General features: G+C 43.9%; 1 protein-coding gene across 1 annotated transcript in view; it reads right to left on the bottom strand.

Annotated features, from left to right (window-relative positions):
* Positions 1–16,604, bottom strand: part of ANKS1B (ankyrin repeat and sterile alpha motif domain containing 1B) — a 1,383,364-nt gene that overhangs the window by 51,973 nt on the left and 1,314,787 nt on the right. The window contains exons 19-20 of the mRNA XM_030886113.2: positions 7,746–7,817; positions 1,346–1,474 (exon numbers count right to left, since the gene is read on the bottom strand). Coding sequence (XP_030741973.1) covers positions 1,346–1,474; positions 7,746–7,817 — 201 coding nt within the window. The remainder of the gene's footprint in view (positions 1–1,345; positions 1,475–7,745; positions 7,818–16,604) is intronic.

The following is a 16,604-nucleotide window of genomic DNA, read 5'->3' as shown; positions in this document are numbered from 1 at the left end:
CCCCCACCCCATGCCCTTCAGGAGTCCTTGTCAGGTATCCACGGGTAGGGTGCTGCTGTGAATAGAAAGATTGGTGGTTTGGGCTCTCAGCATCATCTTAGGAGCCTCGCATGGTGATCTCCTTCCAGAAACCGCGGAGAGCCCCATAGCGCACAGTTCTGCGCTGAAACACACGGAGTTACCATGACCGGAACAGATCCCAAGGCACCTGGGTGGTGGTTGGTTAGAATGTACTTCCAAAATTAAATATAACAATGGGAAAGGCCCTCAATACACCTTTCTTAAAAGTCAGTAAACATACTTATTTTATGAGCTTCAAAGGCCACTTCCTTGGTGTCTGGCGCCTCCTGCCACTGCAGAGGCAGGGCCTGGGGTTGGCTGTGTACGTGTGCAGTCCCTGACGTGGAGGGGATGCGCAAGGGCACAAAAGCAGAGGCCTTGGCCAAGGCCTTGAAGAAAGACATGCTGTTCAAGGAAATGCAGAGGTTTGAGCGCTGGAGGAAAGCAACCAGCCTTTCCCCCTGCAGCTTTGGAGGGAGTTCCTACTGAAACGAATCCAGTGCTACCAGGGTTAGGTAAGCAATAAAAGATGGGCAGAGAGCATGACGGGAGGGTGGGGCCCTCGATGGCCATGAGAAAGCTCACATCTTTATCACATTAAGAAACAGGACCTTGGTGCAATCCTTATCTTTTAAGTTATTCTGGGAACGTTTACCCTAATTGAAGCATTTCTTATTAAGAGAGAGAGGTTTCAATTCCATCCAGAGGGTTTTAATGGAATACAGAGAGTTCAGGTACTTGTCTTGCGGTAGTCATGACAACCACCACCTGCCACAAAGCCTACAACATCTTTGGAACATGTACCTGTTCATATTACTCATAAGTCTCAGCTAAGCATAACGGAGTCTCTAAAAATAAAACAGCAGCAGCAAGATCAACAATAATCTAATATGAATGATGACAATAAAAAGGACCTGGTATCTATACAAAGTGAGAGACTCAATGTTTTGAGATCACAGGTGAGGAGGTGGCAAGGTCTGTACACGCTGTTCTCATACACACTTTTGTTTTAAGACTGCTTCACACTGCATGCACTTTGTTTAAACAGGCAGATATGCAAGAAACCAAACCAGATCTTAAGGGTTCAAGAATAAAAGGGTTCAAAAGCTCTAGTGGACCTTTGTCTTTCAATTGGGGGTTGGCTATTTTAGAAAAAAAAAGAGAAGGGGGGAAAATGAATTCAGGAATTCCAACACTGGGCATTTTGCTATAATTTGAAGACAGACGTATACCGTCATGGCCCACCAAGCTCCCCCAATAGCCGATACAGAAGAGAGCAACTTACGAACGCCTTGTAATCACAGGACTGGAAGATGAGCTTTTCTGGGTGATGCTGCCAGTACTGTACTGGCGTGGAGGCCGTGGCTTCATTCGGGGGTCGCAGCGTAATGGACGGTTCTCCCCAGTCTCCTGTCTGAAAATCATATTTATTCTAGATGTGATAGGAGCAACAGGCCAAGTTCATTCCCTGGAGCTAGCCCATGTTCGCTTTATAGCGTGTGGTGCACGGTCTGTCTAACTACTCTTCCTCTGGTTAGTGCCTTTTAAAAAATGTATTAGCATCATAGTGCTCAAAGCTGGGTTGTTATCTTTTGCACAGTGAAGAAGTGGAATTATTTTAGTTTTAGAATGCCACCCAATTTAAATCACACAGGAAAATGTTCATGACAGATTTACTAATGATAGACGGCCTGAGACCAAAGAAAAAAACCGTACAAGCCTTGAAGGAATTTTGTTTGTAAAACTGACCGTCTGAAATATGTTTTTCAGTTGTTTTGACACATGGAATTGAGAGCTCGATATGTGTCATCAGATATGGCAGGTGCCAGGTACACCGGGCCATTTTACATCTCTTCATAAAAGGTGCTGTGCAGTAGAACACAAAATCTTCAAGGAGAACGGACGCATGGGGGACAACCAGCTTTTCTTCTCTAACTTCAGAGGTACAAATGAATGCCACCATGATCATCTCGGATGTAGGTAACTACCTTCCTGAGAGAACATCAAGTACCAATGAAAAACGCAACATTTAAAAACAAGTTTGGTCCTCTGTGTATATGCATGTGTTTAACGATCCTTGATTCACAATTAGAAGTGCGTTCACATCTAATGATCTATCACAATCTGGGTTTCTATATGCACGAAGGCAGGCAGACATGTCATCATTTCATTTATGATTTTCCATGAGACTCGACTGTACCTATTTTATTACTGTCACTGCTGAGTTCGAGCAGCTGTTAGGTTAGAGGGCTGTGTTGTCAAGCCTCTTCTGGGTTCCAGGCTAATTATACCTTACAGAAGAGGGTTCTTTCTCTTCTTTGGGGTTAAGGTTCTGATTTTTTAAAAGTTCAGGTCTTTGTCTCAAATGCACACAAATGAAACTCTATTTCCAGCCAGGTTTCCAGACACGCTCTTCCACCCTGGATTCAGCTGGTTTTGTAGAATTAATGAGCAATGACCTTTCCTAGGAACTGGAAGAGTACAAAAAGGTCTCGTCTGCTCTAAAACAAACTGCCATAGAAGTAAGTGCAAAGGGGTTGGTTCCCTATAGGTTTTTAAAGCGTTGGTTTCCCAAGGAGTTTGGGATCAGAATTTGAAATTTTGATTGTGAGTGTAGGGTTGTGGGGAGAAACTCCACAGCTTTCACGAAATTCTTGAGAAGGCTCTAGATCTACCCAAAGGCTAAGAACCACTCTGCTTCAAGAAGGGTTTAGACAGGGAGTGAGTTTTGCGGAAGAGGGCTAGCATTTTTGTTTTTACCCTGTACAGTTTGGACTTGTATTAGATGAAATATGAGGTGGCTGCCAATGTTGGCAAAGTTTTAGACAAAAGTACTGTCTTCTGGAAATTTCTGACTAGCTTTGAAGGATCAGAAGGAAATTCTAGCGCCCTGCAGGAGTGGAAAGGCCTTTTCTTAGAGGCATTACAAGGACTGATGCCTTTTTCCTTGAGGTAGGTCATCCCCTCTCCAGGGAGAGCACGGTTTGCATCGGCCTGTGTCCTTGGCTTTTCACGGGCTGGGTGATGAGTCAGCACTTCTCGGCGCTTCCGGCATGTGCTATTCTGAGCTACTCTTCATGTTATTCTGCCGTTAGTTGATCTACCTGCATATTGCCCGATTCTCCTATCCTCTGTCCATCGATACTGGGTAAGACTTCATCTGTCAGACCTGCCTGAGTGTTTTTTCTGTTTTATGGCTCATCCCTACCTCATCTGATGCTTGAGGTTTTTCTATACATTTACTTAAATTTTCATTTGGGAAAAGGAGATAACACGGACTACAATGAATTGTAGGACTTTTTCCTCTAGCTTCCTGTTTTGAATCTCTCTTCTCCCAAATGTTGACTCTCAAGCGGCTGCGATGTGTTCTCAAAACAAAAAACTGGTATGAACTTCAAAATGTAGGCTATGTGGATTTTAATCTGATTTCCAGAGGAATGTGATAAACTTTAAGTGGAAAGAGCTTCAAACTCTAGGTACATGCAGCTATGGAGCCTTAAATAAAAACTTTCCCCAAGTCTAACACCCCATCAGCCCCCCTCCCTTGCTTTCCACATTTATCTCCGTAAAGCAACAACAACATAGCAAACAGGTATTGTACATTAAAGTCACAGGTAACACCATTAACAGAACAACAGAAGTTTGCACGCAACTCCGTGGAACGGTACAAAAGGAGGATCCGGTTGGCATCGAAAGTTCCCTTGGTCCAGTCTCTGCTGGTGTCGGGCAGCTCAATCCAAGCACTAACCCAAGTCAGCCCCGGTCCGTTTAGCTGAGCTGTACCTTGGCTGAGCTCAACAGGCAGTTTTCAAAAAGGCCTCAACAGACAAGGCAAGAGCTGGGAAACCCGGGGGTAGCAGGGAACAGGGCTGAGGGCGGAGATGGGTGGGGTGAAGCGAGGGTTATGGGAACATTTCATGTGTTAGTACATTAAGCATGCAAATCATATGCAAACCCATTCTCTAATTATTGAATTAACTCAGGCACTTTCGGAACTAAGCTTCGCGGCGCAGTGAAGTCCGTACAGGGAGAGCAGAACAGCAGCCAAACTCGGATCCTAGTGTTCACGCCATTCACTAAGTCCTACGTAGAAGCCACTCTGAGAACAAGCTCCAGCACGCACGTATCGCCTGCAGTCTGGAAGCCACCCGGAGCGCCTCTTGGATCACCAACCACTCGAGGAAATCCGTGACTGTCGTGGACTCTGACTAGGCTTCACCTGCTCACTTAGGGGCTTACTTTGTCCAGGGACCACAAGCCACCCGCTCTGAGTCCTTCCCTCCGAGTGATGGGGAGAGATGACCACAGGGAAGAGAAGTATAATCGGCATTTTATGCTCTGGGTGACTTTGAAATATTGCTCTAGTCCAAATAGTTTTAAATCCTCTACAGAGACTGAGTAATCTACCTTTCTGGAAATAGAAACCAAATTTGGGCATCTTTAGTGTTTTTCCCAGAAATCTGTTCTTGAGCAGCAGGAAAGAGGTTCGTAAGACTGAATTACTATGAAAAAGAAATTGACTGTCTTCCTGGATGGTCACCAACTTCATTTTTGTTTGCTTGTTTTGACTTTAGACGTCTGAGGACCCAGCCTGTAGGTGTTGATTCTTCTCTGGAATTTATTTATGGGAACAAAGGGGTTCAAACAACGGAAGTTGGTTCTGAGCTATCACACAGGACAGGGAGAGCCTGGGCTCTTTGGTGAGACTCAGCTTTACATGATGAACTGCCAATAAAAAGAAAGGATTTCAGAAGTCTCAACCCTCCTGGAGGTTGAATTATAATAGGAATACACTATGAGGGGGCTAAGTAGAATACTTCCCCCAAAAGTAAAAGAAGTTTTTGCCTCAAACAAATGGCGTCACTGTGAATTGTGATGCCCACTAGGAAGTCTTGCCAAGTCATACATCCACATCTAGATAGGACTTGCCTTCCCGCTGGCAGATTTTTTAATTACATGTAGTAATCTGTTAAAGATGAAATAGAAGTCAGAGTTTAAAAAAGACTTTTGCTTCAGATAATGTTCTGGAATCAAATGTTACCTTTAAACACTAGAAGCAATATTGCAATAGTATGTAATTACCACAAGATAGGAGCTGGGTGTTTTGGGTAAAATTCAGGTATGTTTTAACTTCAGAGTCTAACTTTCTAGCAGTGATCTTTAGAAGGCGTCTTTAGGTTAATGACGCAGGAGAAATAAAAAGCAAAGCAACCTTATGAATGTCCCCAGGCCCTTTCTTCAGAGCTTAAGAATAATTGAGAGAAAAATCTTTATTTAGGTTCTCGTATTTGAGTGATCCTTAAATGCCAAGAATCGTCGTATAGATTGGGATTTGTTATGAATATCTCTTTAATATGAATGGTCTAAGGCTTTTTCAAAGTTATTTTGAAAATAACTGATGGACATATATAGGACATAAATTAACAACTGAAGGGCATAAGTAGAGGAAAATACATAATCAATTACCCCTTCCAACTACTTGCATTCAAATGAAAATTAGCCTTTGAATGTAAAGAGAAACATAATTTGAGATTTGAGTTTCAAATGGAGAACTGATTCTGGGTAACGGGTACTTAACACTGTCGTCTATAAATTTAGAGTCTGGCTAAGTTGGGAGGACTCTAATTGGCCACAACTAATGCGATTTAATTAAAGCACATGTCCCCTTTTCACCATTAGCTTTAAGCTATAAGCCCACCAGCTAATTTACTTAAAGCACAGAAAAAAACAACCTAACAGAAATCTAGTGATGGATTTTTATCGGATGGCAGATTCCACAATGCATCTTCTCAGCTTCCCATTACATCAAAGGGTGGTTAACAGTGGTCAGATTTTAGTTCTATGCACCACCGCGGTGTCGAAGACAAAGACCTAAGAGCCTGCATGGGTCATCCCATGTAGCCCTCACCTCAGAAAAGGGAAAAACTGAAGATAGTGTATATTCGATGTGCTCTGAGAATAAAAAGAGAAATATTCTCTACATTCTTATTTCCTCTGGAAGAAAAAGTTTCCCAAGGATCTTGGTAAATAATTAAAAGCTATAATTATGGCTTATCTTTCTAATATGAACGGAGTGGTATGGCATTTTCTAAGCCTTGTATTGTTCTCAAAGACAATTTTTGAAATTAGGATCTAATTGATCTTTATTTCAATAGAAGCTTTTAAATCTCTTCTACTAGGAATTGCTCCCACCTACCTGCTTGCAAATTTAGATCTGAATATTAACAAACATTATTCTCTATTTCTTCAGAACACTTCATGAAAAACTTAAATGATTTTAAAATGACAATTGTTATACTCAGGTTTTACTTTCAATAATCCAGACCAATTTCTGAGAGGGGCTGCCTAAACATCTAAAAGCTGTATCTTACTGCATTTACTTTCTAGTAGTCCCCACGGCATTGCAGAATTCGACATATTTCTATTGTTACGTTCAGCAATGTGCATACTTACAAGGAGGCAGGGGCTTCAAAAAGTTCGTGGAAAAAATGGAATAGAAAGCTAATGGAATTTTTCCCCATGAATTTTCAGAAGCCCCTCATATACTTGTATGTGGACGTCAGGAAAAGACTTCCCACAAAAATGCATATGCTCACGTAAGCAAACATCAGCAGAAGGTTTTGAAAAATCTTCAAGAATCAAGAATGCTAGTTTGGCAAATGGAGCCGGGTGCCATGAGTTTGTTCTTTTGGAGCACTGAGAGCAGAGGCAAGCACTTCTGAACACGCAATCGCTGCAGTTCCTATTTATGGGCTCTGGAGGCACTGCGGGGCCACTGGAGCACTCGTACCAGGCAGGCAAGACCCCACAAAGCAGGCTGGTCCCTATGAGCTGAGAAGTCCCATGCACGGGAGGTGGGGGACTCTGTGGCACCCTTAGAGAAGCCCTAGCATGCCACGCCAAGGTCTCTGCCCCATGGTTCTCAACCAAATGCCTCGACCTCTCAGACAGCCGACTGTCCAATGGGGAGAAGATCACGGAATGTGAACGTAGAAATGTTACTAAAAGAAAAGGTTAAAACATGTTTGTGTTTTTGAAGGAGTTGTTTTTTCCTTGAGGACTATGGAGGTCAATTGTGAATACTGGGAATAGGAAGGAGCTCAGAGTCAAATGGGTCACAATTTCACCCATCCTCCAAAGACAGGTTTGGTTTTGTCACATGGACAAAGGCTGAGAACCACTTTGTAGCCTTGGTGCCTCTCCCTTCTTCACTCCTCCCACATTTGCATAAAGTATACAGAATATCATGCAAGTCATACGCATTTATTTCTTTTGCATCAAACACGAGGGGTTGACTAGGCCAAGAACACAGGGAAGGACAAAATGGGGGAGAAGAACAGTGATATATACATAGGCGTGTATATATATATCAATTTACCCTTTTCCTTTTTCCTGTAAAAGCAATCAACACAGACACCTGGAATGGAAGCCAGAACTCACACGGGACAGATTTTCACTGCAGACCTTAAACCCGAGTAGCTTCTCATCTGAGGACAAGTTTTGCACACGAACTAGTCACAAGGCACAGTCAATGGAAGTAGAGTAGACAAAGAGCCTCCAGATTCACTGGACATCACACACTGTTGGCACTGCCAGGACACGGTGCCTCCAGCTTTTGACAACACTTTGCAAACACACTGCATAGCGCAAGTTCAGGAAGAAGAAAGAACCATTTGTAACCTTACATTATGAACCTGATGGATCGCTGAGAAAGGAAATCCAGCATTCTGATTCGTCCAGATTTCACAGACAGACGACTGCTGACACAAACAGAAAACTCTCTTATCTTGTCAATATTTAAAACATGGCAGCTGCCAAGGCAGCCTCAAAGAAAGGAAGAGGACAATGATAAAAAGCAGAGCATCACAACTCTTATTCTGCTTAACAACCCAAAATGTTTTAGGATGCCCAAGGTTTAATCCTTGATTTCCACATCACTCTTTTCCCAAAAAACCTGTGAGGCTGCTTGGAGGGGTGGGGATGGGGGAAGCAAAACAAGGCAAAAGACCATTGTACATTAGTTCTAGATCAAAGGAAAGGTACCAATACATTAACATTTCAGGGGAAATATTAAACAAATAAAATCCATACACTGTGTCCTATTGTTAACGACATCAGAAATAACTTCTTTCTTCACACCAGTCATGCCACAGGATACTTTATTAATATTGCCTTTCTTTCAGATTCACCATGTTTATTTTCACTCTTCAGTGTCTGAAGGTATCAAATCGAGGCGATCAAACAATGTTCCGGCTTTAGTCAGTGCTGCGTTCGTTACGTAAAGAAGATGCGTTTCCCACTAGGGTCGCTGAGTGCTGACCTTTGGTGAGCACTGGGATATGTCAGTTTGACGCCACCCAGCTGTGGGAGGTGGGTGGAGGTGGCGGGAAGGTGATTGGAACCAGGAGAAGGAAACCTTCTGGAATAGCAGTTGCAAGCCAAATGGATCAGCTCTGTGGTTCAGCCGCTTCTTCACACCACTCACAGTCCTCGGCAATACTATCTACTCACACCCAAACACCAAAGTGCCCGATGGCCCGGCCCAGGGGTTACAAGCAGAAGTCACTCAATAAAGCAACTGGCAGCTGCCCTGACCTTTATACAGTTATTTTCCCTGGATTCCATCATTCTAAAAGAACATGACATTGAATTACAGAAAATGGCAGAGTGCTAAACGTACTCAGCATGCACTCTGATCACCCTCCAGGAAAGCTGTCAGAACCTACCCACAAAATGTCCAGGAACCCAGCCCAGGAGACCACCAGCAAGTGAATTAGGGAAAAGAAAGTTGAGCTCCGACTGCACATCACTCCCTCCCAACAAAAAAGCATACCGGAAATGGAACCCTTCTCTCTTGCATGACAAACAGCTTCTATAAGTGCATGCCTGCGCGCGCACACACACACACACACACTCACACACACCCTCTTTTCCCACCCCTTCTCAGTCTGTCATCAGATCGTCAGGGGATGGGCGTTGATAAGAAAATATGATCCCATGGTCTGACCAAGAGGCCCCTCCAACCATCTCCCACTTACCACCAGCTTTCCCTATCTCAACTCTCTCAAACTCCCCTCTCTAAACATCATGCTATTTCCTCCACAGGGGAATCTCCCCTTTTCCTACTTTTCAAAAATTAATTCTTTAACAAGGTGAGTCTTGAGCCCTTTACATTCAGTGGCCCTAGTCTTATCTCCAATCATAACCATATGATTTAAGTATATAAACACTACATTTTGAGGAGCCCTGGAGGTGTTGATGGGCAACTGTTGGACTTCTAACCACAAGGTGGTGGTTCAAACCCATCAGCAGCTTCTTGGGAGAAAGATGAGGCAGTCTGGCTCCCATTAAGATTGACAGAAGAAGGGAGAAATGGAAGGAGGAGGCCAGGCAGTCAGTTCCAACTCACGGAGGCCGTGTGTGTGTGTGACTGGCCATGTGTGTGTGTGTGTAACTGGCTGTGTGTGTGTGTGTGTGTGTGTGTGTGTGTGTGTAACTGCATTCCAGAGGATTTTCACTGGTTGACTTTTTGTAAGTAGATGGTCAAGCCTTTCTTCTGAAGTGCCTTGGGTTTGGACTCAAACCTCCAACCTTCCGTTTAACAGCTGAGCATGTCGACCATTTGCACTCCCAGGGACTCTGTCTGCCTGGCCTCCTCCTTCCATTTCTCCCTTCTTCAGCTTCAGTGGGTGCTAGGAGCATCAGTCAACAAAACTCTTGTCTGCCAGGCCAACCGTGGCAAGAGATGCCAGCCTCCCTTCCTGCAGGCACACTGTGTGAGCACTCTTAGACCCCTCTCTTCGCTCAGCCTGGAAGGGAAAGGGGATGCACCCTCCCCTGGACAGGACTGGCAAAGCCTCAGCTCTCTCTACAGCGACTTCAATGCGGGGAATTCTTTGCTGTTCCCCAACATGAACAAGAGGCTGACAGGGGCAGGGCAGAATTCTCCACTCCTTAGTAACCCATGGATGGTGCCACTGGTCATGCTCTTGGCTTACTAACTGAAGGCTCAAATTCACCCAGAGGTGCCTCAGAAGAAAGGCCTGGCGATCTACATCCAAAAAACCGGTCACTGAAAACACTACAGAGCACCACTCTGCCCTGCAACACATGGGGTTGCTGTGAGTCAGAATCTGCTCGAGGGCAACCGGAAGTGGACACTGTATGGGATGTCTGGCTCGGTTTCTGACAGCTCTCGCTTTAGAATGTGTGCAGTCCAGTGTTGCTGGTTGCTATCGAGTCATCCTCCTCTCATTGACCCTCCCTGACAGAATAGGACGGCCCTACCGTGTCTCCTAGGCAATAATCTTAACTACAGAAATATTCCCACAAATATGACTCCCAATACAGTGAACCCTCGTTTATCGTGGTTCATCGGTTCTAGACCCTACCGTGATAAATGAAATTCCGCGAAGTAGGGTTCCTTATTTGTAAATCAAATCTTTTCGTAGTTAGCGCATAGAGGACATGGAAAAACACCCTTTAGTCACCATGACACTCGTATTACCCAATTTATTAAACGAAAAAGGGAAAATACAGTAAAACATTTTGGACGTTACAATTATCATTTATTATTTATTATATTATTTATGGCATCAAGCGTGTACAGTATGAGCCAATCAGTGGCAGTAATGACAGAGCATGCGCTGTTACGCAAAAACCGCGATAGAGTGAAGCCGCGGAAGTTGAAACGCGAAGTGGCGAGGGTTCACTGTAGCCAGTTACCAGATTTAATTCAGGAAGAGAGGCCCCTATGTCATACATCACATATATGTGAACGTGAGCAAGCGTGTGTGCACACACACACACTCACCCCCGCACACATTTATGCCATACATTTCTCTCTCTCTCACATCTATCTATCCATCCATCCATCATCTAAATTCACACAAATGTTCACTGTGAAGGAGAACTCTTAGCCCCCTCTGCTTAAACCCCTCATGTAACTAACGTATGTCTGAGTAGAACTGGAGAAAAGTTAAAAAAAAAACAACCCCCAAAAACACTGAAGACAGGATCTACATAGCTGATACACATTTTCAGGATTTAATAATGATTTAGAATCTATGAGAAATGTTTTCAACTTAGAAAAATGAATAATCTTTAAAAATTATAATTAATTCACTATAATTGGCAATAGTGTGTAGGCCCAGGCAAATGGTATAAAAAAGAAAGCCAGATTTTTAAAGAGCTTAAACAGAAGGCAGTTCCTTGGGTTTGAGTGATGGGGGTCATTAGCAAGAAATAGGCTTATTAGGTTAGTTTCTGGTACTGTCTAGATATCACAGCCATTTGGCTGTGGGTAAATACATAATTGATCAGGAGGCTCACACAGCAGAAACTTAAGGTGGATCATCTGTAACTAGTGTCATCTTAAAAGAAAATGGCTCTTTCTTTAGACACCTGGTTATTAGAGCACTGTCATGAATGGATGTTTAAAATGCAAAAAGAGTTCCCACGGCAGAAATGCCTTATGTGATGGAGACGCAATGTACTGAAGCACCAGTGTTTGAAAAAGTTTTGAGAGAGAAACGAGAATACCAGTGGTACAATCTCATCTGGAGCCCAAATTCCTAAAAAAGTTGTGTTTTTAAGTTTTAATTAAACTTGAAATTGTCTTCCTCCATGAAGAGGAGTTGTAATAGTCCTTGTTTTATTTATTTCACCAGGCAGTTGTACGACCCCTGCTCAGCTTCACAAGGCAGAGGGCTTTTTCTTTTGCATATTAAGATTCTCTCAATCCCCTTCCCACATAAAGTATACACGACTATTTGAACCTGAATTGGTATGACATGTAAGTAAATGAGGATTAAGTCAAGACTTTGTAGTCTTATGAATGAGATATTGTCAATAACAACATTACCTTCTTTGCTGTGGAGTCAACACACATTTGAAGGTGTATAATTTTAACTCCAGTCGAGACCTATCCTGACTCTGAAAATGTTGTTTCAAAATACAAATTACAATTGCATTTGAGCCTAATGATGGGCTAAAAAGAGCATTTCTAATCTCCGAAGTCTTTGTTCCTATAGGTAACCTAGGATTTTCCAATAAATTCTCTCTCCTCCACCATCCTTTGTTGCTCTTTCCCCCATATTATTTCCCACAATGTTCTGTAAGAGCTTCCATTAATAGCAACCAAAATGTAAGTTCAAACAGACCTTCTGGCTTCACGGAGGCTGGATGAATCCTGAGTCAATCTGTAAACTTCAAGTCAAAAACATTCCGGGGTCTTTTTAAAAACAAACCATAGTTCAAAATCGATTACTGAAAATGTCTGCCTTGGGCATTGGGTTCTTTTAAAGAATGGCCCAGATGGGATCAAACTGACACCAGGTCAAAAACTCACTTGCTGTAGTGGGTGCCGGTTGGGCTGATAACATCAGGTCAGCAGTTCAAAACCACCAGCTGCTCCACAGGAGAAGGATGAGACTCTGCAGTCCTGTAAAGAGTTAGTGTCTCTGAAAGCACCGGGTTCTTCGACTGTTCTATAGGGTAGCGGTGACACTGACAGCAGCAACTTGAATAGGGGATGGCTTCACAACTTGAAGAATGTAATCAGGGTTACTAAATTGTTTTTGGAGAAACTTCTGCCTGGGTGTGTGTTCTGCTGTATGTATTTTCAAAAACAACTAAAAGGGAGGGGTGGGGGGCGGAGGGCAAAAAGCCCTCCCTCATGGCCCAACATCCTCCTGGAGCTCCTGTTTAATTTCTCTCATCTTCTTTAAGCAAAACTCTCCACGAGGTGTTTATATAGGTCTCCAGTTTCTCTTCCCTTGTCCTTGCCTGAGTCCACTCCATTGAAACTACCCTTTTAGTAACTTCCTCTCCACCCAATCCAATGATCAAGTCCCAAGGCTTTGCCTTGACACACCTGGCCACTCCTCTCACCCCGGAGCTGCCTCTGTTGGCTCCTCTCATCTGACCATCCTCTGACCTCTTGAGCATCAGCTCTCCACAGTCCCCCTTCTCTGGTTACACTAGGTGGTCTCCTCCAGTCCCACCTCCCAAATGTATATTTCTGGTTCACATCTCCGCCCTGAACTCAAGACACAGATATTCAGCTGCATACTTAACACCTCTACTTAGATGTTTAACAGGCATCGCATCTCTACACTCAAGGCCCCAAGCCAAGCACCCAGTTTCCCCCACCCCCACCCCGTTCCCATAAGGGTTCTTAGCTCCATTCTCCCAGTGGCTCAGTTTCAAAAATCTTGGAGTTGCCCCCTCTGTCACATCTCACATTCAACTCAGAACAACATTCCATTGCATTCACTTGCAAAATCTATTTCCACTTCTTACTCTCTTGGCCCAAGTCACCACTTTCTCCTATCGGATTATTCCCTTAGCTTCCTAGTTGGCCTCACTAGTTTCAACCTTGCACCTGTAGCATCTATTGTCACAAAACCCACACCAAACCTGCTGTCATTGAGTTGATCCCAACCACAGCAACCCGTGTGTGCCACAGTAGGACTGCCCTTCACAGGGCCTTCATGGCTGTGACGTTCTGGAAGCAAATCCCCAACGTGCCTCTCTCGGGGTGGGCGGTTCACAGCCCAGAGACTCCTCTATTCTCAACACAATAGCCAGATAGAACAGCTCTGCTCCAGCCAACTCAGCAGAAATCTCCAAGTTGTAACAGCGGCCTGCAAGGCTCTGTGTTCTCTGGCACCCACACCTGCCATACCCCTGTCCTGCTGGCCCATCGCTATCACTCTTGCTTGCCTGCTTCTTGAGAGCAATGGATACCTGCGTCCCAACGCTGCATTTGTTTCTCCTTCTGCTGGAAATGCTTGCCCTCAATGTGCTGCAGCACGGGCTCCCTTACTTTCTTCAGACTTCTACTTAAAAAAGCCTTCCCTGACACATACATAAATCCATTTTTTTGCTTTCCACATGCTAAAAAGATGATCCTTTTTAGCAGAAATTTGGAATAGGAAAAATAAATGTTTATACCATGAGAGCTCAACATTCATTTAGTGACAGCAGTTGTTAGTGAATATTCAATTGATCCTGATTCATAACCACCCTGTAGGACACAAGAGAGGCTTTCCTAGGCTGTAATCTTTTAAAAAAAATCATTTTATTTGGGGCTCTTACAGCTCTTATCACAATCCATCCATCCATCCATCCATCCATCCATCCATCCATCCATCCATCCATCCATCCATCCATCCATCCATCCAGTGTCAAGCACATCCTAGGCTGTAATCTTAAAGGGACTTTTCTCCCATAGGCCTATTGTTGGGCTCAAACTGCCAACCTTTTGGTTAGCAGGCAAGTGCTCAAGTATTTTGCAAACTACGTGTCTTTCAAAGTTAAGTTTCTGGCAGTCTACTGTGCACAAGACACGGGCCACAAAAATGAGTAGATACCAGCCTTGCTTTTGCTCGGTGTTTATGGGATGGGTGTTGCCACGGACACAGTCGTCTTGCGTTGTTGAGGTCAGTAGTAAACTGGGATTGAGAGGCTGGTGTGGATGCCTGCACAGATTCAGCCGACACTAGCTCCAGCTACTCAAACAAGTAGGCTTTGAAAGCCTTCTGGAAGTCTGCCAATGTTGTGGCAGCTTCTTTAATAAAGAAACTTTTATGACTAGAGCCCTCCAGCCAGATTCTATCAGAATGAACATTCCTGCCTTGTTCTCACCCTGGGGAATAATTAAAAAAAACAACAACCAACAACAAAACCAAATCAAAGCAACAACGAAAAATGCTTTAGGTCTATTTCTATCTGATATTTGTCATAATTCTTTCACACTCCGGGGTGTTCAGAAATTGACCAGAAAGAATCTAACAAGAAGTGTGAAAGAAAGGTTTGGGGTGAATAATGAAATCCATTTCTTCTCCTGGATGAAATGTATTTTAGTGCTTCTAAAATAAAACAGAAACAAACTCGAAGACTGAACAAAGCCACTTCACAGACAAACGAGGAAAAGGGCATCTGACAAGGGGAGCTGTGGTCAGGAGGAAGCAACTGGGACGGCTCCTTCAACAGAGACCTAACTGGCCGCCCGCTGGACCAAGAAGGGGGTCGAACAAATTCAGTGCAGGCAAGAAACAATGCACCCCGCCCCCATTCTGCGTCTTTCCTCCCTCCCAGCAGTGACACCTCCAGCTCTAACTGTTACATGCAGTAACTGAACGCTGCGTGGGAGCCAACGTTCCAGAACCTTTTGTCTCTTTTGGGCAACCCAGGCTGCCGACCCACATGTGGTCCCTTTTGCTGCTCCACTGTGGCAGACACAGGGACGGTCCTGCTCTGTAACTTCAGGGCTCTTGAACGACTGTGTGCAATCTAGGTTCTCCTCTTCCACAATCTCGTCTGCTGCTCAAGCTCAAGGTCTGTGTCCCTTTACTTCTAGTTGGAATGTGACAGAAAGAAAGGGATGCTCTGGACGGACCCTTCTTAGGTTTCAGATGAACTACTTTCTTTACAGGGAAAACGCGGGTCCTCATCCTCCTTACAGAAGAGCAGTCCTTGTCTTCCTTCTTCGGTCCTGGGATGCTGCTCCCTGTCTACTGGGAAAATGCTTCGGTGAAGCCACCAGCTGCCTCTCCATTGTTGTCTGTGGACGTGACCTACTATTGTTTCTGCATATACTAACTCATCAATTTCACACATACAAATTAGTGGCATGGATCACATTCTTCAAGTTGTGAAGCCATTCTCACTCTCCTTTTCTGAGCTAAGGCGCTCTGGTGGCATAGGGAGTTACATATTGGGCTGCTAACCACAAGGTTAGTGGTTTAAACCCACCAGCTGCTCTTCTGGAGAAAAATGAGGTTGCCTGCTCCTATAAACATTTAAAGTTTCAGAAACCCTATGGAGCAGCACTGTTCTATAGCACTGCTGTGAGTTAGAATCAACTCCCAAACTGTAGTTTTGGCATGTCTCCCCCCACCTCCACTTGGTCTTTCCTCATTAACAAACTCATTGTTTTCCGCTAAGGTTTCCATCTAACCTCTTGATTTGCTGCTGTCAATTTGATTCCAAATAGATAGTTCTTTGCAAGGTGGACTTTTTTCAAAACTAGCTAATATAAACTATTGCTTGGTTTTAAGATGACTTCAGGGGTATTTTTGGTTTAAGTTCAAAGATTATCTCAAGTCACTAGTTCTAGGGGTTCGTCCGCTTTCCCTGTCTCTAGGAAGTCTAGAGTCCACAAGAACTTGAAATTCTGTCCTACTTTTCCCTACCCTTGATCAAGATTCAGCGACAGAATTTGAATAAAAATGTTCAGTAATGGTACCTAGACATCACTCAGTTTTTCTGTTCTCATAGCAAATCAAGCAGTTGATCATGGAAGCAATTAGCTACACAATTCCATATCTTCCATCTATTCCTGACTGTCCTTTCTCTGTTGCTCCAGGTGAACAGACTGTCTGTGTGCGTTGGATGGCTGCAGCCAAGCTTTTAAGGCCCCAGGCCCTATGCAATGAAGTCAGAGCAGAACAGAAGCACTAAATGTGTTATTAGGCCAATTAACTCATGTTCCATGATCCATGCCCTTAAATCTCTACACTCAAGGAACCAAATCCCAT

This window comes from Echinops telfairi, unplaced genomic scaffold (assembly GCF_000313985.2).
Source record: "Echinops telfairi isolate 266 unplaced genomic scaffold, ASM31398v2 ScPeMD7_2;HRSCAF=8, whole genome shotgun sequence".
In the NCBI taxonomy this organism is placed as follows: Eukaryota; Metazoa; Chordata; class Mammalia; order Afrosoricida; family Tenrecidae; genus Echinops; species Echinops telfairi.
Note: the sequence above shows the minus strand (reverse complement) of the source record. Positions and strands in the feature narration are given on the sequence as shown.